The sequence below is a fragment of the Mastigoproctus giganteus genome, chromosome 6 (genome assembly GCF_048544385.1).
Source record: "Mastigoproctus giganteus isolate SK-2022 chromosome 6, ASM4854438v1, whole genome shotgun sequence".
NCBI classification, from domain to species: Eukaryota; Metazoa; Arthropoda; class Arachnida; order Uropygi; family Thelyphonidae; genus Mastigoproctus; species Mastigoproctus giganteus.
The window spans coordinates 199329376-199354997 of NC_143580.1; the positions used below are offsets into that span (position 1 = coordinate 199329376).

The window sequence follows — 25622 nt, forward strand, 5'->3', positions numbered from 1 at the left end:
CATGGATATAAGTAACATGATGACTTTAGATCCAATGGTGGTGTAGTTAAGAATCCAAATATAAAAGAACAGGAAATAAGTCCATGTATATGAAATAATTCCAAGGAAACAAAAAAATTGATGTCTATAGACTTAATAGTGGTGTAGTTAGGAGACTGTAGAAAGTAATTTTTTAATAAAAATTTAGTGGTAAAAATCAAGTCACTAAAATCTAAAAGTAGCTATACAATTTTAGTAGAAATTTCAGAGGTGGATTTTCAAAGGTATAGTATGAAAGAATAGGAAATATTTTCATGTCTAAATGGAAACTAGTTGAATCCACGGGTATCAGGTGTGAATTCACTGTTGAAAAAATAGTAAATAAATTCAAGTATAATGAACTAGTTGACTTTATATCGAATGGTGCAGTTAAGAATCCAATTATGAAAGAACAAGAAACAAGTCTATGGACATTAGCATTAGTAGAGGCATATGATGCAAGAAAGCAAGCTTATGCAGCATCAGCCAAAAAAAAAAAAAAAAAAAAAAACCACTTCCATTTCACCCCTCCGTTCGTTCGAAACACCTGTCCAGCTGAGCCTTAAATTTATTTAGGCTATCAACTTCCACAACAAGTTGATAGCCTAAATAAACAACAAGTTGATAGTCTGTTCCACCAACCAACTACCCGCTGGCTAAAGGCAAATTTCCTCACATCTATCCTACATCTGTCTTTCCTTAAAATCATCAGCATTGAGCATGCTCAAACCATTCAAGGCTTTATACATCTCTATCAGATCACCTCACCAGTGCCTAGTCTCCAGATGCTGTAATTTGCAAAACTTAAGCCTTTCTTCGCAAGAGCAACCCTTTGTTCCATTCACTAATCTTGTTGCCCTTCTCTGTACTCGTTCCAGCAGCTCTACATCCTTCTTGAAATGAGGCCTCCAGACCTGTATACAGTACTCAAGGTGTGGCCTGACCATTTCCTTATACAAGGGAATAATCACCTCCTTATCCCTGCTAGAAAAATTCCTGTATATCATTGACAAGACACCATGAGCTACTCTTGCAGCCCGTCTGCACCGCTCAGAAAACTTCATATCTGCCTGCACAGTTACCCCCAGGTCCTTTTCATTCTCTACCACTGTCAGTGTAGTACCACAGGGTTGATACGTTACTCTGGGGTTACTGTTTCCCATATGTATTACTTTACATTTGTCAATGTTAAACTTCATTTGCCACCTCTCAGCCCATCTGCTCAACCTTTCCAGATCCTGTTGCAGCAGCATACTGTCAGTTGGCAGGGTTGTCCTTAATGACCCTTCCAACCTTTGTATCGTCTGTAAACTTGGACATTAAGCTTGATATACCATCATCAATATCATTTAAAAATACAGAAAACAACAATGGACCCAGCACTGAACCATGAGGAACTCCACTAATAACATTAGTCCACGATGAGCAGTGTCCATTGATTACCACTCTCTGTCTTCTCCCCCTCAACCATCCCTTTATCCATAGCAGCAATTTGCCTCCAATGCCACACTGCTCCAATTTGTGCAGCAGTCTTCCATGTGCAACAGTATCAAAAGCCTTTCTAAGATCCAAATATATAATATCAAAGTTATTCCCTGCATCCAGTTCTTTTGGGACTGCATCATAGTATCCAATCAAATTGGTCAGGCAAGACTTTCCTTTAACAAAACCATGCTGTGTCCGAGCTATAACTGAAGTCTTGTCTAGATGATCCTGCGGTTCTTCTTTAACCAGTGCCTCCGTTAATTTTCCTGGAACAGAAGTTAAACTCACAGGTCTATAATTACTTGTGTCAGCCTTTGATCCTCCTTTGTGAATTGGGGTCACATTTGCACATCTCCATCTATGAGTACCTCCCCTGAGTCCAAAGAATCTCATAATTATGGCTAAGGGCTTGCTTACTTCCTTTGCTGCCTCCTTTAATATAACTGGATAGATCCCATCCACCCTGGGTGCCTTTTTTATGTTTATCCTCAACGATTTCTCCTCCACTTTCCTCTCAGTTATTACAAAATCATCTAGCTCACTGCCGGAGTTTACTTCACCTCTGGCATTTCCCTTCCTGAATAACTCCTCATGTGTGAATGTAGATGCAAAATACTCATTTAGTTTGTTAGCCACCTCAGCAGGATCATCAACAGTTGAACCATCAATATCCAGTGGACGTGAAACAGTTCAATCTTAAGATGGAAGAGCGTGGAGTAATTCCAAGGAATCAAATAATTGGATGTCTCTATACCTAATAGTGGTGTTGTTAGGAGATTGTTTAAAGTGATTTATACAAAGATTAGTGGTAAAGACCAAAGATACAATTTTAGTAGAAAATTCAGAGATGGATTTTCAAAGATATAATATGTTAACCCGTGTTTGAAAAATCCAAGTTCCAAAGGAATTATGCAAATTCTACATATTATAACATAAACCCAACCTTAAAACAAATTAGTAGACGTCAACAAAGACTAAACATGGGTAGGGAATTAAGTTATTTCATGAATGATTATTAAAACTAATCCAATGGATAAATGAGAAAAGTGAAAACTTAACAGTAGAAACTTAGTGAGTAAAGAGACCAAAGTAATCATTCTGAAGAAGATAATTGCATTGGAAATCATGTGTGTGTATATATATATATATATATACTATCATTGAATTATATTAAATATTAACATAAATTAAATTATAATAAAATGAATAAATAAATAATTAGGCGTTCATTAGAGGCAGCGACATGCAATTCCTCCATATGAAGCTGAAATACATCCAATATTTCAATTTAAATAAAATAAAATAAAATAAAATAAAACATAAGCCAGTAGTATGGCAAAAACTGTAGAGCAAAAATTAACATAAAAATAACCCAAATAATCAAACGAACAAAAAAAGGATAGACATAATAGTAGCCCGATAACCCTTGTATAATTTCGAGTTTTAAATCCGATTAATAAAAGCTATACAAATTTTAGGATAGTGCCAATTATATAATAATTTAGCGGTACCCCCCAGAGAGGTACCAGTTCCGAAAGACGTGAAATATCACCAAAAGAGGATTAAAAGAACTACCAAACGATAACAAAATCAAAATAAATTATAATAAAATATAGACTGACCATTATGCCCCATATCGACAGAGGACCACTAGGCCAATAATGGTCATGGAATCGCTATACAAATCGTCGCCATGGTGAAAAGATCGAAGTACCAATTCACCCTCCCTCCTCCGATCGATCCACCAGTGCAGAGGATTTGCACGGCGGTGGTCCTTATGCAGCAAAATTTTATTTTATTTAAATTGAAATATTGGATATATATATATATATATATCCGATAATTCAAAATAAAACAATACAAAAAACATAAGCCAGTAGTATGGCAAAATGTAGAGCGAAAAATTAACATAAAAATAATAACGTAAAATAAAATAAACCAAACAGGAAAGGGAAAGTGAGGTAATAAGACATAAACCGTAGCCAATTGTCCCCTATATAATTTAGCACTTTAAATCCAATTAATAAAACCGTTGTCAAATTTAAAATAATGGCAATTATAATATAATTTAGCGGTACCCCCCTCGAAGGTACCTGTTCCGAAAAACGTGAAATATCACCAAAAAGGGGTTAAAAGAACTACTAAAAGCAAAACAAAATATCAAAATAATAGACTGACCATCATGCCCCATATCGACAGAGGACCACGAGGCCAATAATGGTCATGGAATCGCTGCATTTCAATCGCCATACAAATCGTCGCAAAGGCGAAAAGATCGAAGAATCCAACCACCCATTCCTCCTCCGATCAATCCACCAATGCAGAGGATTTGCATGGTGGTGGTCCTCGTGTATTGGCCTCGTGGTCCTCTGTCGATATGGGGCATGATGGTCAGTCTATTATTTTGATATTTTGTTTTGCTTTTAGTAGTTCTTTTAACCCCTTTTTGGTGATATTTCACGTTTTTCGGAACAGGTACCTTCGAGGGGGGTACCGCTAAATTATATTATAATTGGCATTATTTTAAATTTGACAACGGTTTTATTAATTGGATTTAAAGTGCTAAATTATATAGGGGACAATCGGCTACGGTTTATGTCTTATTACCTCACTTTCCCTTTCCTGTTTGGTTTATTTTATTTTACGTTATTATTTTTATGTTAATTTTTCGCTCTACATTTTTCCATACTACTGGCTTATGTTTTTTGTATTGTTTTATTTTGAATTATCGGATATATCTGGGCTTCATGTGGAGGATGTGCATTTTGCTGCCTCTAATGATAGCTTAATATTTATTTATTTTATTTTATGTTAAACTTTAAGCCATTATTTAAATATATATATATATATATATATATATATATATATAAATAAATAAATAAAACTGACTCTTCTCTTAATCATCTAATATTTGAACTGTTCAAACTTGTTTTCATACTTAGTTGATCCAAGTAATAATATTTTTAAGGAAGGAGACACTTTTTCAGAAAGATGAAGCACAAACCTTCTTCACTGTTAAACTCTTATTTAGATTAATTTATAACCATGATTTCCAGAAGTAATGTAATTGCAACTTTTTAGGGTAGTAAATGAAATTTGGGTGCCATCTGTAAGAGCCAGAATTCATCCCTATTTTACTTCAGTGCTTGATATCTCAGATGCTGACAGGAACAACATTCTAGGTAAGTTTAAAAATTGCATTATCTCATCACATTAAAAATAATGCTACATTTCACAGGTTTTTTAAATTGTATCTACATGCATCCATGTTAAGTAGGGGGATTTATCCTGTGAAATAATGTAAATAATTTTAACTGATTGGTGTACCAGTTTCTAGCTGATTTTGAGGCACCATTTCTCTGTATAATGATATTAAATGTAACAGAAACCTTCAAACATAAGCTTTAAATACATAAATTATGCAAGAAAACTTATCTAAATATTATGGAACCTTATATGTGTACTATATTTACATTATTTACAATAAAATCTTGTGATTCTATTAATTTTCAGATCATTCAAAACTACTGAATGTAATACGAAAATAGCACTCCCTGAATCCAGTTTCTTTATAATGTCCAATTCAGTTTCCAATAACAAGTTTTTCTAATAGCATTTCACCTTCTTTGCATTATTAGCACTAGCTGTCAACCTCTCTTTTTAAAGAAAAAAAGAGAGGTTGAGACTACCTATGCAGTAAACTAAAATCAGTCACATGGGCATGAACACACATAAACCAGAAATAACTGGAAACTAAAACTAAACTGAAAATGACATCGTAGAGCAGTGCAACTTTATGACCTGCAGATAAAACCCGTTGGGCATACAACAGTTCTTAAAAGAAAAAAGTTTTATAAAGAAAACTTCAGTTAATTAGAACCACTGGGTGGGAGAATGTGTAGCGTATATTTTTTGTAATATAAAAAAAGTGGTGCATGCGACTAGTGTTTTTACAGCTGTGCCAGAACGCACATAAACCAGAAATAACTGGAAATGGAAACTAAAACTAAACTGAAAATGCCATTGCAGAGCAGTGCAACTTCGTGACCTGCAGATAAAAGAAAGATCAGGCATACAACAGTTCTTAAAGAAAAAAAACTTTTATAAAGAGAACTTCAGTTAATTAAAACCAGAGTGGATACTCCTTTTCCCATGAAACTGCCAAGTGGGAGAATGTATAGTGTATATTTTTGTCATATATAAGAAGTAGCACATGTGACTGTAGTGTTTTTACAGCTTGTGTTACTAGCCAGTTACACACAGCTACAGAAAATTAACGCAGGTGTAAATTACTCATAGTGGAAAAACTTTAGGACAATAAACAGACACTTTCAAAATTTCTCCTTGTCATAAATTGGAAAGCTTTGCAGCATTTCTTTTGGCTGGAAATTTGGCTGTATTCTTATTAATTACAGTATGACTTAAAAGTCTATTTAAATCAAAAAAGACACCTTTGAAAGCAAGCACTGTGAATTGCAGATGATTGGAAAATCAAATTGAAGAACGTTAATTTTTCTTTCAACAAGGCCTTTCAGGCATTGCTGATAAACACCTCCCAAGGTAATTGAGTGAATACTGCTATTCCAAGGGAACAGACTAACTCTGAAAGAGGGTATCAAAATTGTATAAGGCAATGGTCAGGCAACACCTTGAGTACTGTATACAGGTCTGGAGGCCTCATTTTAAGAAGGATGTAGAGCTATTGGAACGAGTACAGAGAAGGGCAACAAGATTAGTGAATGGAACAAAGGGTTGCTTTTACGAAGAAAGGCTTAAGTTTTGCAAATTACAGTGTCTGGAGACTAGGCACCTGCGAGGTGATCTGATCTGATTGAGGTGTATAAAGCCTTGAATGGTTTGAGCATGCTCAATGCTGATGGGATTCTTCCTCTTACTCAGAATAACCGCCTGAGAGGGCATAAATTCAAATTGAGGAAAGACATTTGTAGGATAGATGTGTGGAAGTTTGCCTTTAGCCAGCGGGTGGTTGATTGCTGGAACAAACTTCCATCTGTCATAGAAGTTGATAGCTTAAACAGATTCAAGACAGAACTAGACAAACATTTGGGGCAGGTGGATGAGTGAAATGAGAAGAGGGTGTGTGTATGTTTTTTTTTTTTTTTTTTTTTTTTTTTGCTATATAAGCTTGCTTTCTTGCATCATATGTGCCCTTGCTAATGCTAATAAACGTTGTTAAAATACATAGAGCACTAAAGCAAACAAGCACTGAGTAAACTGTACTGTATCAGGAAGGGACTGTAAATATTATTATCTGAGCTAATTGTTTATATTCTTCTTACAGGTCAGAGATCTTTTTAAATTCTATCAACCATTCATATAAGGACAAATGTTGCAAAAAATTAATGTTCTTCAATATATTCTCCTGCAACCATGGACTTGTTCCATTGAGCCTGCCACTGTTTAAAATATTTTTAGAAATCTTTTTTGAAAGCTTTTAGGCATCCATCATGTTTGATTAGATTTCAAGAATCAACTGAAATTGCTTTTTTAGTTGCTTTTTTAATGCTCCTAAAAACCAAATAACAAACAAACAAGCTACTGCTGTGTGTTCAAGTGTTATAAGGTCATTCACTGAACTTTTTGATTAAACATTTTATAAGATTGGCTCAAATAAAAATAGCATAAGTTAAACAATTCTTTATTTGAACTTTTAGTAAGGAACCTTAGTTTTAGTTTCCTCTTGCAATTCATGTTTTCCATGGAAGAACTAATACCTATATACTGTCAAGGACAAATTTTTCAGTTGCATGTCAAACTACTCAAATACTGTTTTTTTGGACCTCATCATTATAGTGGAAGATCCCTTTCCCCAGTTACTCCTTCAGTGGCCCAAAGTTGGGAATAAAGAATTGTTTATTTAACTTTTTCTCTTTTTCATTTGAATCACTCATGTCACATTTTTGCTTTTATTCTGTTTTAAACTTCATTCTATTAATTAAGTTAATTGGCTTGCAATTCATTTAAATTTCTGAATTAGCATCTGTAATTTCACTTCTTTCTTCCAAACTTGTATCTGCTAATCAACATCGATTCATTGCTCACCACAAACTCATGCTAAACTAGCTTTTCTTCATTTATCCCCTTTACACTTTTCTTCAGAACAACCCTCCTTATTTATTTCCTCAGAATTGCAATCTACAGAATTTCAAGTTCCATGTCAACAAGTATCTTCTGTCTTTTCAATCCATTCACAATATTAGAGTCCCATAGATTCTAATCTTCTGATGAGAGTACTGCAAGTAAGAAATATAATGCGTAGCCTTGAGAATGTTACAGAAAGCAAAATTTCTAATTTTTATTCAGATTTAGAAATGTACAAATGAAAATAATTCTAACTCTCCTTAGACTGAAAGATTTTATTCTTGTTTTTTAAGAATTTTTAGAACTGCACAAGCTATACTCTACTTAAATAAGAACATTTGGGATTGTACATATGTTTTTAGAATCGCACATTTTTGTAGAACCATATGTTTAAAAAAACTGCCCACCACAGCATCCTTAATGACTTGACCAACCTTATATTTGGCAGGATAATTCACATCTGTATATGTTTAAGCATGAGCCTAGTTTCATCATTGTGGGGTGCACATTGTGATCTAATTCTCATTTTTATTTATTCTTAATTTAATTTTTGTTATATTCTTTATATTATTTATAAGTTTAAAATACTCAGACGCTTCTAAGTGCTCAAACATTCTTGTTTGAAATTTTAACTATTATTTTTGCATAATCAATTATTACTGTGTTTAATAAATATTTAAGTTAGAAATATTCATGATTTGGCAACTGAATCTTGATCTTCTTTCATTTATTGGCTTTTGTATTAAGGATTAAATCCTCCATCACTAGACCTGATGGATTCGCCTACCCTAAAGCAGCCATTAGAAAGGATGAAAAATTTCCTTGCTTCACTCCATGATATTTGGTGAGTTTATTTATGGACATAACTTCAATGCTAACATCCTACAATTTAAAATTTTTGTTTTTACTTGTGTGAAATTGTTAAAATTTGTTTAACTGTTCATACTATTTTATGATAAACATGATGGATGAATGTAAGTTTTATGCCATAACCAAGAAAAAAGGTTTCAATAACAAAAATTAATATTTATTTTTCCCACATAATCTCTCTAATGTTAATATTTTTTTTTATGATAATCTTTCAGCATTGTTATCCCTTGTTTGTAGAAAACTGCATCTTGCGTTTCCAGTCAGTTTAATTACTACTAATGATATCATTATCACTTTAAAATTTTATTCTTTTAGGTAATTTTCATTAATTCAAACAGCTCTTCAGGTTTAATCCCAGGGTGCTAAATCTAAAGAATAAAGGGGGGGGGGCAACAGTTTATAAAGTCTCAATAAAAAACTGATAGTCATTGTTGTCTTTTAAAATTTTACAAACACTTTTATAAAATATAATATTTAATAATTATGTGATAATTTGTATTCACACTTGGTAGCAAACTTATCAGTTACCTCTTGTAATTATAAATTTTGTATTAAACTATTTCAGAAGTGAAGTCAATTTACAAATTTTCAACCTAGTTGGAATTTGTAAAAGAAAAAAAGCAAAATACTACTATAGACCTTTATTTATCTGTGGTGGTGTGGGGGGGGGTGGAATTACCAGGGGATTTTTGTTATCGTAAGTCAAATAACAAAAAAGAATTGTGTAAAATTCATTACAGGTGTTTATTTACATTTTGCAATGTTCCTGTAGATAAGACCCTTGAATATTTCAGAAATCATATCATAAAACCATTGCTTTCTGCCTACTAGTCACTGTAGTTATATTTCAGTAATCCTTCAGTTTTACTGCTTTATTCCAAATTTTAACATTCTCCTCCAATTTTTTTTTTTAATTTAATTTTTTAATTATGTTTTTTAATTTGAATCCATGTGCATCCATATGTTAAAGCAGAAAAGGATTGTTCTTTTTGTTGAGCAAAATGAAGGCAAACGAAGGGAAAAAGCAAATTTCATTCTTTTCTTTTTAAAAAAATTATCTGTATTAAATTACATATCAGGTCTTATATTCTAGTACTTTTATGAATACAGCACATGTATAAATAAATTTATTAAATTTACATTTTTGTTACATTTATGTTTGCTTTCATTTTGTAGGTTATCTGGGAAAATTTATTTCCCAACCACTCTGGTTAATTGGGAATATACATATCTTGTCCTATGGTTTTTCTTTTCCTGAAGAGCTTAAACTGCATAAGAAAGTATCGTATCTCCAGAAAGTACCTTATCTCCCTTCGTATACTAAATGGCCAATCACATAAAATAACTTCATTCATTGATGAAAATGAAGTGGTTACACTTGATTATTTTCTAATTAATTCCCACAAATAGGCATATTATAGCTTCCACAGTTTATACACCACTAAACACACACACACACACACACACACACACTTTCTTTTTCAGTTTTGTCTAAGAATTTATGCTAAAGACAACCTGCTATCTGATGAGGGGCTAACACATCTTGAAATTGGCTATCATGTGCAGGGGGGAGCAAAAAGTCCTAATCTTAATATGGAAAATATAGTTTTATAGCTAACTTATAAAAAGGGACTGATAAAAAAAAAAAAAAAAAAAGCCCAAAACCTAATGTGCAAAATATTATGGTTGTTACAACTGACATATAAAAAATATTTCTCTTAGTTTTGACCAAACTGCTTTTTTTTTTTTTTTTTTTTTTTTTTCATATAGGTCCTTATAAGTGTGAAGTGCACTGATTATTTATATATATATATATATATATATATATATATATATATATATATATATATATATATAAAAATGGAGACAGACAAGCTAAGAAATGGACACAAAAGCGTTTTAAATGGGCAATCTTGTGAAGATGCACATCACAGTGGCATTCCAGAAACAGCACAACTGAGGAACTGATCAGATCCACAATACAGTGGTGGATATTGACAGATAACTATCCAAAAAAATTTGTGAAATTACAAGAACAATTGGCATGAAAGAGTCATCAGCAGGGTGGTTTCCACAAATGTAGTCTAATCAGAAACTAACAATAGATCATGGCCTCTGTATTTTGAGATGCTGAGGGAATTTTGTTGGTTGACAATATCAGGCAGTTATTATGCAAGTTTAGACCTCCAGAAAATGCATTTGGAAATTGGCGCCCGTGACCACCAAATACAGAGGATGCGGAAAGGTCTTATTAAAGGTCAATATGGCCTTAGTTGCTAATGCTCCTAAAAGCGAAATAACAAACAACAAACAACAATTTGGAAATTAAAGATAAAAGGAGAAAGTGGCATCACAATGAACAGTTTCTTCAGGACAGGGCACTAGTTGACAAATGCTACAGTGGCTGCTACTCATGAGGTTAAATTTGTGATCATTGACTATCTACCATATTCACAAGACCAGATCTGTCCCAGTGACTTTGTTTCTTTGATTAAAGGATCATTTGCATGGACAAAAATGTCGGTATTAGAGCAGTGTGATGCAAATTGTAAATGAAATTTTTGGGATAAAAATGCTGCAGTACTGATGGGGAAAAGTGCGATGAACTTTTAGGGATTATTGTAAGAAATAACATTTTTATTGTTGCCCATTAACTGCTTCTGTATTGGGATTTAAACTTGTTAATGACCCTAATAGCATTGTCTTGTCATTTTACACAAATGACATAACCTTTTGATGTTACTATTTGATTGAAAATAGTTAACAGAACAAGATGACTATAGCTGAATCAGGTTTCTGAGTTGGGTGAGGGGGGGGCAAATGTCTTGAGAATGACTAGAAACATCTCCTCTGAATGGGCCTGAGTCTACAGCACATTACAAGACTGAATGAAAATCAGGCTTGAACATTGTAATTGTTGATGAGACAGGGCAGGTATAATGAACCAGAGAGAAACCTGGAAAAAATTCCCAAAACTCTAAAGATATTAGAAAGATCATGCTGTTCTTTGTATGCCATATCATTAGCCCAGATAAAACAAGCTTGTCAGTTTGCTGCTCATAATCCCCCCACCCCAAATAAAAGGGTGATACCAAATATCAGAATCTTGACATTTGGTAAGCGACATTTTTTTTATGGGACACCTATGCTTGCATGCATGCACACACACACAGTAGAACCCCTCCAACTCATCACTTATCAATCTCCCTTATATATCTTGAACTTTGTTGCCTTGCACCTTCTATGTAGGTGGAATAGGACCAGGGTTTGTCTGCCAGGGGCAAAGGTTGATGACATTGTAGAGCGGATATCATCTTTTAAGGGCACAAAAGGTGATATAGTTGTACACGTTGGCACTAATGATATTAAGAGTAGGAGACCAGCGGAATTACTTAGCAAGTACAGGTCACTGTTGAAAAAAAGCCGTGAATTAGGGTTGAATTTGAAAGTGTCTGCAATTCTGCCCAGACACGATAGGAGGGAGTATATGATGAGAGCCTTGTCGATCAATTCGGCCCTGGAGGGATTGTGCAAGGCTCAAGGGGTAGAATTTTTTTCAGCCTGAACTGTACTTGTTAACAGGAGAGATTGCTTCTACAGGGATGGGATACACTTAAATAGAAAGGGTGCAAGAATTTTTGCTGATGCTGTCGAGGCAGTGTTAGGTGGGTCGGAAAACTGCTAGTTGGGGGGGGATACAAGGACTAATAGATTAACAGTAGCCACTGGCAGAGGTGGAAGTGATTCTTGCACTGCTTCTATTGAAATGAGCAGAACCCTGAAAAACAAGATGCAGGATATTTCAGAGACTGCTGGGAGTCATTGACAAGTAAACACATGGGTTGTGTTAGGGTAGCTAAGAATAGAAACAGGTGCATGTATACCTGCGTGTACACCAATGCTAGGAGTTTGGTAAATAAATTTGATGAATTTGAGGTATTACTCAAAACATCAAAGGCAGATATTGTTGGGATATCAGAGACGTGGTGTCACACAGGTATAAGGAATGCGGAACTGGAATTTGGGGAATACAATGTCTACAGAAAGGATAGACAGGATAGGAAGGGAGGAGGGGTTATGCTATTAGTTAAGAAACACATAAAATCCAAGGATGTGAAGCCAGTCGACATCGCTGGACAGTGCAGTGTCGAGTCAGTTTGGTGTGACATAAGCATTGGGAGATCAAAATTGAGAGTAGGAGTGTGCTATAGGCCTAATGACTCTGATGAGTATAATAAGATATTGTACAGGGAAATAGAGTGGGCCAGTAAATCAGAGAGTCTTATAATGGGGGATTTTAATTTCCCAGATATTGACTGGAATTTGTGGGTTGGTCACTCACACACTAGCAAGGCTTTTGTGGATTTATTGGATGATTGTTTTCTACATCAGCATGTTCGTGAGGCAACAAGAGGGAGCAATACTCTTGATCTGATTATCAGTAGTGATTCTTCATGCATTAAGAATCTGCAGATAAATGAACCACTAGGTGGCAGTGATCACAGTGTGTTGAAGTGGGATTTACTCAAGGAGGTAACTACCATCAGAGGTAAAGGGAAGGGTTTTTGTTTTCGTAAAGGCGACTATGATGGTCTGAGACAGTATTTAAATTCTATACAGTGGGACCAACTGATGATGTTACCAACAGCAAACTCAAAATGGGAAGCATTCAAGGAACTAATCTTGGAAGCTACCAGGCTTTACATACCAACTAAGAAATATTGTTCAAGGTTTAGACCTAAATGGTTGTCAGATGAACTAATGAGACATGTGGCAGAGAAGAAAAATGCATGGGATACATACAAATTAATGGGTGACTTGGAAGCCTATGATAGATATAAGTTGGTCTGTAACCAAGTCACAAAGGAGATTAGGCAGGCAAAGGCAGACTACGAAAAATCCTTGGCAAAGGATGCAAAGAAAAACAGAAAAGAGTTCTTTACCTATTTAAACTCAAGAAGGAAAGGGATGAATCAGATTGGTCCACTGGATATTGATGGTTCAACGGTTGAGGATCCTGCTCAGATGGCTAACAATCTAAATGAGTATTTTGCATCTACATTCACGCATGAGGAGTTATTCAGGAAGGAGAATGACGTAGGTAAAGTAAACATTGGCAGTGAGCTAGATGATTTTGTAATAACTGAGAGGAAAGTGGAGGAGAGATTGTTGAGGATAAACATAAAAAAGGCACCTGGGGTGGATGGGATCTATCCAATTATATTAAAGGAGGCAGCAAAGGAAGTAAGCAAACCCCTAGCCATAATTATGAGAGCTTCTTTGGACTCAGGGGAGGTACCCATAGACTGGAGATGTGCAAATGTAACCCCAATTCACAAAGGAGGATCAAAGGCTGACACAAGTAATTATAGACCTGTTAGTTTAACTTCTGTTCCAGGTAGGCGCCTCTGTAGCCAGGTGGGAAGGAGCAGCAGTGCGTAGCACACGTTTCTTGATTAGACCGGGGTTCGAGCCCGTCACCACCAAATATGGAGGATGTGGAAAGGTCAGAGAATGACCACCGCATTTCCCGGAGCAATATGGCCTTAGTTGCTAATGCTCCTAAAAACCAAAATAACAAATCTGTTCCAGGTAAATTAATGGAGGCACTGGTTAAAGAAGCACTGCAGGATCATCTAGACAAGAATTCAGTTATAGCTCAGACGCAGCATGGTTTTGTTAAGGGCAGGTCTTGCCTGACCAATTTGATTGGATACTATGATGTAGTCACAAAAGAACTGGATGCAGGGAATAACTTTGATATTATATATTTGGATCTTAGAAAGGCTTTTGATACTGTTGCACATGGAAGACTGCTGCACGAATTGGAGCAGTGTGGCATTGGAGGCAAATTGCTGCTATGGATAAGGGGATGGTTGAGTGGCAGAAGACAGAGAGTGGTAATCAATGGACACTGCTCAACTTGGACTAATGTTATTAGTGGAGTTCCTCAGGGTTCAGTGTTGGGTCCGTTGTTGTTTTCGGTTTTTATGAATGATATTGATGATGGTATATCAAGTTTAATGTCCAAGTTTGCAGATGATACAAAGGTTGGCAGGGTTGTTAAGGACACTACTGACGCTATGCTGCTGCAACAGGATCTGGAAAGGTTGAACAGATGGGCTGAGAGGTGGCAAATGAAGTTTAACATTGACAAATGTAAAGTACTACATATGGGAAACAGTAACCCCAGAGCAACGTATCAACTCTGCGGTACTACACTGACAGTGGTGGAGAATGAAAAGGACCTGGGGGTAATTGTGCAGGCAGATATGAAGTTCTCTGAGCAGTGCAGACGAGCTGCAAGAGTAGCTCATGGTGTCTTGTCAATGATATACAGGAATTTTTCTAGCAGGGATAAGGAGGTGATTATTCCCTTGTATAAGGCAATGGTTAGGCCACATCTTGAGTACTGTATACAGGTCTGGAGGCCTCATTTCAAGAAGGATGTAGAGCTGCTGGAACGGGTACAGAGAAGGGCAACAAGATTAGTGAATGGAACAAAGGGTTGCTCTTACGAAGAAAGGCTTAAGTTTTGCAAATTACAGAGTCTGGAGACTAGGCACCGGCGAGGTGATCTGATAGAGGTGTATAAGGCTTTGAATGGTTTGAGCATGCTCAATGCCAATGGGATTCTTCATCTTGCTCAGAATAATCACCTCAGAGGGCATAAATTCAAATTGAGGAAGGACGGATGTCGGATAGATGTGCGGAAATTTGCCTTTGGCCAGCGGGTGGTTGGTTGGTGGAACCGACTTCCTTCACTTGTTGTTGAAGTTGATAGCCTAAACAAATTTAAGGCTCAACTGGACAGGTATTTCGAACGAATGGAGGGGTGAAATGGGAGTGGTGTGTTTTTTTTTTTTTTTTTTGGCTGATGCTGAATAAGCTTGCTTTCTTGCATCATATGCCTCTACTTATGCTAATGCTATGTTTTTTTTTTTATATAAATAAATGTCACTTTATTTGTTCCCAAAACTTTACAGTTAACCAATGCCAACTTACCCTATACAGCTAATTCCAGAAGGTTTATACATTGAAAAATACAAAAATTAAGTGTGTTTATGTTAGGTGGTAATAGCTAAAATTATAAGAAAATATTGAAAATGCAGTATTATTAACATTACAGCACTGATAAATGAATACAGTTACAGGAGAGAATCAAAGGGCTACCAATAAAAGACTTGTTAATATTTTTACAGATTTACAGATGAAATTACTTTAATAGTTCCTTCACAGTATTGTTAGTCTTCAGAAAATAACAAAATATCAGTATTAAGTTGTTGGATCAGTCTCAGGTTAATATGAGAGAATCTGTCTAGTGGGAAGTTTCTTTTAGATAGGAATTAATGGGGGCTTCTGCCATATAATTCTTAGAGGATGCCAGCTGACCTTCTGCCATGTAGATCCAGTGAGTTGATAAATCACTGGATCTACATGGTTTGTGTACATTTTGATAAATGTACAAAAGGCTTCTTTTGTACATCTGCTAAAACCTGTAATTAAATCAATGATAGTAATGTCATTTTTAGAACAGAAAAATATCAACCAGAGTAATCCTCAAAAAAGTATGATTCTTTGTTTAATTCTTTTAGTCACTATGCTTGGAAGTATAGTGACTGAAAGAATGGTTACATGTTCTGCTGAGAAGTAATGAAATTTGATTTGATTGAGCAACTGAAACAAGCTCATAATGCTGTCTTTGTATTTCTCTGCAGCTTAATGAGAGTTAGAAGATATAATTTATGCCTTTCATTTTTACATTTGTAATGTAGTTTTTGATGACATGAATTAGTGAAAAAGAATTATTAAGAATTCTACCTCTTACCCATTAGAGATGCACTGCACTTGCAACAAACATGATGTTGCACTCTCTGACAAACTCCTAAAAGGATTGGATTGGGGGGGGGGGGGTTAATCCTCCAATTCTGCTTAATATGTAATATATACACTACATAATTGCAATGCTTATTAAATTTTTAATGAAAAGTTTAAAAATGTTATTTTTTATACATGTTATTTCCAAAAAAACAAAACTTTTATTAATTCTGCTGAATATTAAAAAAAAACATTATAATAAAATATAAATGACACTGTTCCATTTTAAAGTTTATAAAACCATCATCTGCATGAAAATTCAAATTACATATGTACATGTATTAATATTATGCTTTGTCAGATGAATACATAAATAGCAATAATAGATACAAATCTTTTTATATAACAATTCAAAAATGACATGAACACTGTCTAACTTACTGTCACAAAAGTGTATACTTTAGCAAGGCATCATCCCTCCCCAATGAGAACAGCAATTGTTTACACAAAGCAGAATACAAAAACTAATAAAACAAGTGGTAGCTCTCCCATCTCTTTGCATAATTACTGTGTATAAACAATAAATTGTAACTTCAAAAAATACTGAAGTTAGACAGTGTATGTGATTAAGAAGGTAAAGAGAGGAATAGCCACTAATCTCACACTGATGATTAATGATTAGTGATTAGTATAAAACAGAGCTACTGTGCTCAATATGTTCTGTGTTGTATTTTATCTTTCTTTCTTGCATCATATGCCTCTAGCAATGCTAATGCTAATATTTGTAAAAGAATAAGAGAAATTTACCTCAATTTGATACGTAGAATACTTCCTAATGAAACTCTCTAGAAAATAAACAAATATAAAATGAACGCAAAATGATTACAGTAATAAAATTAATTTAAAAAACAGTTTAATGCAAATTTTGAAAAAAGACTTTCCTTCCTGAAGCTGACAGGGCTTTTTGTCCATATGTCTTGATCACAGGAATGGAAATTATGGAGTATGTGTGAGCCGGAATCTTAAATAGAGAATTATTTGTCTTCACCCATGCACATAAAAGACTGCAATTATTTGTCTTCGTGCATACACATAAAAGACCACGAATCGGAGATTAGATATGGATGAGTTTCCCCTGCACAAAAGCTCAAAAATACTACCCTGTTATGTGAGGTTTGCCGAAATTCTCTAACCGTGTTATATGAGTACCATGTTTTGCAAGGATTGTTGCAATTTATCAATCGTGTTAGAATGAAACTGTGTTATATGGGGGGTTGCCTGTATATAATTTCTGTTATTAATTGTAATTTTGTTTATAGCTATATTATTGTAATAACTATCATATAACATATATTTTTAATATTTTATATATATACGCACGCACGCACGTGCACACACACACACACACACATAGAATTGGATCTAAACAAGCAGAAAATTGAGTGGGGGTGCCACAAAATAAAATTTACTTAAGGGCGCTGTTATTAAAAAAACGGTCGAAAACCACTGCCTTAACTTAATGTTATGCTTTCATTAAATTTGTAGACCAATCGATATTTGCTACTTTTTTTATATAATGTATACAGTGTTAACGAAAAAAAATTGTTTGGAATCCGCCTGTCTCTAAAGCAGATTTAAAGTGTTTATGCTAATTATATTTGTATCTATGCAAATCTGATATAAAAGTATACTGAGAGATTTAATTTTTTGTTAAAGCTATCACATTCTAGGAAATGCTGCTGCTAGTTTAGGTTTGGAATTCTATGCCATTCCTAATTTAGCACAGTCAGTACTATCTTCAGTGTTCAAAGACCTAAAGCATATGCCAGACTACAGATTACGGCCTGTGATACATATCCTTTTTTGTTTTTGAAATTTTATCTTTATTTTACTTTTTAATGTTTCTTAGTATTGTTTTTATGTTCTAATGATTTTTTATGTATTGCAAATTTGAGAATATTATATGAGGTAGAGTCCTGCAAGTGTGTCAGGTCTCAGGTAATTTTGCAGGTTGGGTTGTGGTTTCAGTTTTTGAATGATAGTAATTTATCAGTAATTTCAGTAAGTTTTTTTATTTGTTTAAGTTTTTGGGTATTATATACAATAAGAAAATCAATTTTCTTAATGTCTTTTTTTTTTTTTTTTTTTTGTGGCTCAGGTTGTGTTCAGGTGTGGTTCCAGTTATAAATGCAGATTAAATAAAAAGAAACCTAAAGTATTGATGCAGGCCTAACACAATGGACCTGCACAGGACTCTAATATGAGGATGGCTAAAAGTAATGCTGCCTTATAGTTCAGCATTAGGTGGCACAAATTCCTACTAGGTATATGTGCAGTAGCATTTTCTGGTTGTGGTTGTTCATTTACAAGTTATACTGTTTTAAGTGGAAGCACCTTCAAAAATGCAGTTAACACCATTCATTTCTATACCTTTGTGTTCTGAAAATGTTAGATCTGTTGAAATTTTTTGACCATTATCTGTCATGTATAAGGATAAAATTTTTTAATACTAGCATTGTTCACCAATGGGTTTTGTGGGACAAAGTAATGAAGTTCAGAGAAGAAAAAAGTAGGTCCAAATGGAGACAAAACTGGCACTTTTACCTAGAGTCTTAAAATAGAACAGTTGTTTGTTTTAAAAAAATCTTGTTATATTCCAGTAGTCTCCTGGGGGCCAGAACACCCTGATTGAAGTTTGTTATTTTTGGAAAGTGGTCTAGTAAAGTACTCTAAAATCCCATATACTTTTGATACTTAGTTATCTGTAGAAAAAAATTTGTGAAATCAATCTAAAATTGACATTTTAAGTCTCATAAATGTTTCTCAAAGCAATGGTACAGTTTTCACTAAATTATCACTAGTGTTTTTAACACGATGAAGGTAGAAGAGATGAGGAAGACTGAAAGAGAAGTTCAGGACCCCTGCACACCCTGAGGGCTTTTTTGATGAAGTACCTATGATGTTAACTTTAATACTGATGGGGTAGTTTGGTGCCACTGATTTATTTACCATTAGTAAATCAACATTCATTCATTTCAACCTTTCTTACTGTTCTGAGTGGTCAAGCCCAGGGATACAATAGTATGGAGGTTTCAGCTGACCATGGTTCTAACTCATGTGACTGCTAAATACAGTATTGTCCTTGTATATTCCTCTGACCTTACATGGCCATCCCAGTGCATAAACATAAAATTTTATACATTTATTTATATCCCTAAAGTTTCTTTGATCTATTAGCATCTGCTTTCCTTTCCAATCAACTAAATATTCTTTTCCAACCATATTTCAATCATTGCTGTCATTATTTATTCTCTTTCTATTATGTTTATTTATTTTTTTTTTTGTGTTATTTTTTCTTATTACTTCAAGTACATATATTTTTATGCTAAAAATAAAAAAAGTACTGTATTTGCTTTAACTTCAATCACGTGTCTTTATTAAACCTTTTGCCCAGCACTGTCCACCTGAATATCACTCATCTGTTATCACCATTTTAGAAACCCTGTGTCCTTTCATGTATCAGGTATGTTTTTGTTTTTATTTTTGAAATTAAACTTGATTCATATATGTAATATTTAATATAATTCATTTTAATTTTAGTTCTATCTGCATAGTCTGGCAAATATGCATTTCATTGAAACTAAAAAAAAAAAAAATTTTAATTATTTTATTAGCTAGAAAACCAAAAGGCATCTTCAGTTTAGCACTGAAAATACCTATTGTTTCATGCTTTTGCAGTTACCATTATGGGTGTTGCTAATGAGATAATCTCAGAAATTGGTGTTATATAATCTAAAGGTAACATATTGTCAGCATAGTTGGTCCATTCTATTATTCAGTGGTTTTCATATTTTTTTCTCTACCCTGGGTATTTTTTAATTGATGGAGTTACGGAATTTAATTTTTATGTACATCTGAACCTCAGATATTTCAGGCACTGGAACTGAGACTGCTTTGGACATTTGAAAATTTGGATAACAGAAACCCAACACTTTCACCTTTGTGAATTAATTTATTACTGGGCAGGAGTATTCGTTTATCGTTTATTACTTTGTGTGTGTGCGTGCGTGACTGATTTATTTCACTAAGCCATTCATTGCACTTGTTTTTTTTTTTGGTTTTTTTTTTCTGCTTTTCCACCATTTTCACTTTACATTATTGTGGTGCTATCTGTAATGCAAGATAAAAACCAAGTTAATCCACTAGAACACTTTTTGCAGTTGTTGCACCATATCCACCATACATGTTTCAGCAAGTTGAGATGCAATGAAATCATTCAGATCTCATGAACACCCCATATTTTCTGATATGTCTTCTTCTTCTTCTGGTGTTGTAACCCAGAATGGTCTTAGCCTTCTCAACAATGTTCCACCAGTAGGCCCTCCCAGAAGTCAAACTTCTCCAACTTTTTACATATCAGAAAATTTACATTTCCTGATATGTAAATTTTCAAAATATATTCCTAATGCTATTATCAAATTAATTATATCTTTAATATTGTTTCAACAATTACTTACTAATACTATTGCATAATCATTTAAATTTTTTCAAGTCTTAATGCATCTGTAGTTATTAATTTTCTTTATCATTTTTAGAAGTTATCAGCAAAATGGGAACATTTTAAGGAGCGTCGCGATTCAAAGTAAGTGTTGTGATTTATTGAAACAGGAAGGCATTGATTAGTAGTGAAATTAACATTAATACCATTTCTTTGAACATATATCATTTGATTATTACATCCAGACTTTGATATTTTCAATTGATGTTCCCATCAGAGCTGTTGCAATGCTGTAAAGCATTATGTTGCTCCAACACACCATCACGTGTATCCTTGTGATTATGATGAATATCAGCATTCAAACAAGCAAACAGTACACTGTTCTGCTTGCCCAAATTATTATGATCATTTTTTATTATTTTTTTTTATTTATTTATTTTTTCTTCCAATTTGTCCTAATGTCTTTCTTGTGACTGAAAGTTTTTTTTTTTTTTTTTTAATGAAAGCCCCAAACATGAGAGGTATTAGAACCAATAGTACTCAATACCATGCTTGGGTTGGAGGTTGAGAAGACGAAAGAAGATATTTGTTGACATTAGATTTGAACTTCTGTAGACTTAAATTTTCAGGAAATATGTATGAAGGAAGGGTTGTTACAAAAAATGGCAGTTGAATGAATAAATGAGGAAGATGAAAAGTTGGTTCTGTGGTTTGTAGTTGGACAGTAAATGGATGTTGGCTGGGGGTGGCAGGTGTTTGGACTGTTTTGAAAGAGAGAGAGAGAGAGAGAGAGAGAGAGAGAGAGGGAATTATAGAAGCCAATTCAGAAGAACAGTGCCCAAGCCTGAGAGGGGTTTTGGGGGCACCACCCCAGTTATGGGAACAATATTCCATGGTAGGGCAGATTTGCGATTTGTACAGAGTTGAACAGCTGTTTGGAAGAAAACTAATGCCGAGAGCAAAAGAGAATGCGGAGGAAGCAATATTTGTACTGTGCTTGTACCAAGAGAGATTAGAAGTCAGGGTAATCCCCAAAAGAGATATATCATTTTACCTAGAAATCGGAGTGCTTCGCAATTTCTGTATAAAAGCTTCACAGTTTTTGTATAATATGCCCCTGTTACTGTCTGGCCTTTCTGGGGGTAACTGGCAGCACTCCATCAACTTTCCAAAAAACAGAACCCATCAACTTGGTTTTCTTTGAAGGAGAACTGCATTTCCACTATTTGGACTGCTCCTTTGTCTCTGGCTGAAAGTGATGGACTCACATCTCATCTGTGGTCACAAACCTTGCGAGGAAATTTGCTTTATCTGCTTGAAAATGATGCAAATGTTCACTTGACAATTCTTGTGCATTTTTGATCTGCTGTCAACAACTTTGGGACCCATCGTGCTGACACCTTTTCATGGTGAGAATTTTTGTTATTATGTGACACACACACACACGTTCAGATGAGATACCCAAGATGCTGGCAATGTACCAAACTGTCACTTTTCAATAACTCATCACCAGATTATGCAGACTGTCAACAAATTTTGAAATGATGGATGTTGCAGTTCTTCCACTGTGAGGGCATTCTTCCAGGCTCCCCTTCCCTTGTTGAAATTCTTTTGCCCACCTCTTAACCATGGAATAGGAAGGCACATTCTCCCCCAATGTTGTAACCATATCCTCATGAATTGCCTTTGGCATTAGTCCCTTTTCTTGAATATTGGATAATTGTATAGTGACTGATTTTGTCTGCCTTTCCTCATTCGCACATCTTAGTTAACTTAGGATCTGTAATTAAAAAAACAACATCATTAAACTGCATGAACTTTTTGAGTTATTATTTGAAGTGTAATATGTTAAGTACAGAAATTTTTAACACTGTACCATTACCCTTTCATACTCAGATCACACACTTTTTAAATCCCGTTGTAACAAACCTCTAAATCCCACTGACTGAAGATACGTATTCCAGGTGAGGAACTCTTTTAGGTCCTAACATAACATTCTAACTGATGTATTAATTGGAGGTTCTGCCATGTTAAAATTTGTCTTGTAAAAATGAAGGTAATAAAAACTATTTTAATAAGTTCAAAAAATATTAATATAGTAAGACATATAAACTACTCTTCCTGTTTTTATTTAAAATCAGTGTCACATGTATATAATTTTCTACATGATAATGCAGTAATTCTTGCTAGAAGAAAATCCTTTTTCGGATGAGAAAATTCCTCCACATGCACCACTTGCATTAAACGTTTCACTGAAATCATAATTTTTTTGCATTATTATTGCGAAGGATAATTTTTTGTTTTGTTTCAGTTTTTCCTTTACAAAGTGCAAATGGCAGTGAATTTTTGAACAGACCATTACAACAAAATACTATATACATGCTGTTTTATCCTGAAATTTCTTAACTCAAAAATTCTGACAAAAAAAAAATTTTATCAGAACAGAAAATTCTTCTTACAGTGCCATAATGTGTGAGGATGAAACAGAAACTCAAGAAGTATTAGAAGATCAACTAAATCGACAGTTAACTAGAGAGTATATTGATTTACTGGGTAAGAAATATATTTTGGTTGTTAACTTATTGCGACATATTTCAGAGGTTATTTCTTACAATCATATTTGTGATCATAGATAGACTGTTTTAGTGTAAAATAACTGCATGTTCAGAGAGCTTTTATTTCCTTTAAGGTCAAAAGACCTCTGAACTTATTGCACAGTTTCCAGCACAAGAAGAGAAAAGGAGGAAGAAAAATCAAAAGAAAATATTAATTCCTTGGGAGAAAATATTACATTTTAAATTAAGTCTGCTTCAGGAAAAAAATAATAATAAAATAACAAATTTTCTGAGTAGTCATTATATAAAATGGTAAAATTTAAAACATACCACAATTTCTAAAGCAGTCACTTTAATTTTGTTAGTTCTTGAACATGAAGCTAGTTAATTCAGAGTTTTTAATTGCAGAGTAAGTCTGACCTTAGTGTGAACATTTAAATTTAATAGATTTTTAAAAAATAAATAAAACAGATAAATTGTCATTGTCTGTGACTTCATTTAAATTCCACTGATTTATTAGAATGCCTTGTGAATTCTTGAGAAAACATTTGTAGTGCATGAAAAACTAATATTCTGCAATATTTAATGTAATATGCTAATAATGTAAAGTTTAAATTATATAGCTTTTATTGCTTTTTTGTTAGCTATTATCACTTTTTTTGCATTATTATTGCAATTATTGCTGAATAAACAAGTGTGTGTGTATATATATATATATATATTGTAGGTGTAATTCTGCATAACAGAAGATCAGAACAGAGTCCTGATGCTATGGAGGAAGAAGTTGATCATTATCCAACATCCCAATCTGAATGTTTAACTGAACTGGGGATTAGAGTTCTTAAAACAGAAGTAAGGGAAAAAAATCCCATTCATTATAAAATATTTTTTTTAAGTGAATTTATTTACATAATAATAGCTTTGTATATTATGTGTAATACACTCTCAAATGTATGTATTGTTCTGTACCTTCAACAGTTTGAATTCTAAACGTTAGTGCTATCTTCTTCAAAAGTATCAAGTATTCAACTAACCTGTAATTTATAAAACTAATTTGTGTGTAATTAATTTATTGATGGATATGGTACAGAGCTGTTAACATTGCTGGTGACAAGTGTGCCCCTATGTATTTCAGCAAATGGATACATTATAAGAGTGACTACTATTCAACTTCACTGGAATACTGGGGGGAAAGGGTCTTTTAATAGGTACTACTCAATAGTTGCCAACTTTCTGATCAATGTTGACAGTAAATAAATGGATTATTACAGACCACAAACTGAATATTTGGCCATTTCTCTCACTTAAAAAAATAAATAATAAATAAATAAATAAAATAATGGCAGCTACACAAAGGAGGATTTTTTTTTATATGGGTCTGTATAGTAAATTAGAAAGTATTTAGGGAATACTTTTTTGATTTACTATGCATGTGTATTTTGTGTGAATTATAGATGTCTGAATTCTAATTTTGCTTCAGAAATTCTTTGTTAGCTATCAGCAGACATGGATAGATTTGAATTCGTTTTTACCTGTAGATGTGACTGTCTGAATTATTTTTTAATTATGGTTCTGGTAACTATATCATTTCACTGATCAAATATAATTTATCCTTGCCTCCTTTTTCACCCCACCCATCCTTTCCTGCGTGGCATACATGTGTCTTATGAGCATTGTTTTGCCTTGCCAAACGTCCAGATTTGATGGATGTTATTCACTTTTTCTCTCTGTCTATCTATTACTATCCTACAGTTTAGTAACCATTTCACTAAAGAAGCAGAGTACTTTTATTGAATAATACCACCTTTGTGGCAATGTTATTTGATGAAAAATAATATTAGTAACTTTGGATAAACTCATGAATAAATGTAATCATTTCTAAAGTGTAAGTCCAAACTGCATCATCACTGGAGAGGCAAAAGTGTCCCCAGCTGGTAAAGACAAAAAAAAAAAAAAAAAAAAAAAAACATAATGTGGAGCACTTTTTTTTTTTTCCAAACTGTTATATGGTGTACCATACTATAACAACTATTCCATGTACCATTTTGTTACTAGAACTGTAAGAAGTGATGTAGAATAAGATGGTACCATCTAAGCCAAACTTATGGAACATAAGACAATCTGCAAAGCAGTTATAGTTGTGCGCTCTCTCTCTCACATAAATATAACATCACAATCTGTCATATAATAATTGACAACAAATTGGTTTATTCTCCACATTATTTTGCAAGTTTTTAAGGTGTGTTGCTAATATGATGACTGATTTTCATATGATA

At 33.9% G+C, this 25622-nt stretch overlaps 1 protein-coding gene across 1 annotated transcript in view; it reads left to right on the forward strand.

Moving 5' to 3' along the window:
- The window catches only part of Ranbp21 (exportin-5-like protein Ranbp21), a 246751-nt gene that overhangs the window by 201950 nt on the left and 19179 nt on the right, over positions 1 to 25622 (forward strand). The window contains exons 23-29 of the mRNA XM_090376372.1: positions 4585 to 4685; positions 8353 to 8449; positions 18010 to 18144; positions 19720 to 19816; positions 20889 to 20935; positions 23253 to 23344; positions 24074 to 24198. Coding sequence (XP_090232498.1) covers positions 4585 to 4685; positions 8353 to 8449; positions 18010 to 18144; positions 19720 to 19816; positions 20889 to 20935; positions 23253 to 23344; positions 24074 to 24198 — 694 coding nt within the window. The remainder of the gene's footprint in view (positions 1 to 4584; positions 4686 to 8352; positions 8450 to 18009; positions 18145 to 19719; positions 19817 to 20888; positions 20936 to 23252; positions 23345 to 24073; positions 24199 to 25622) is intronic.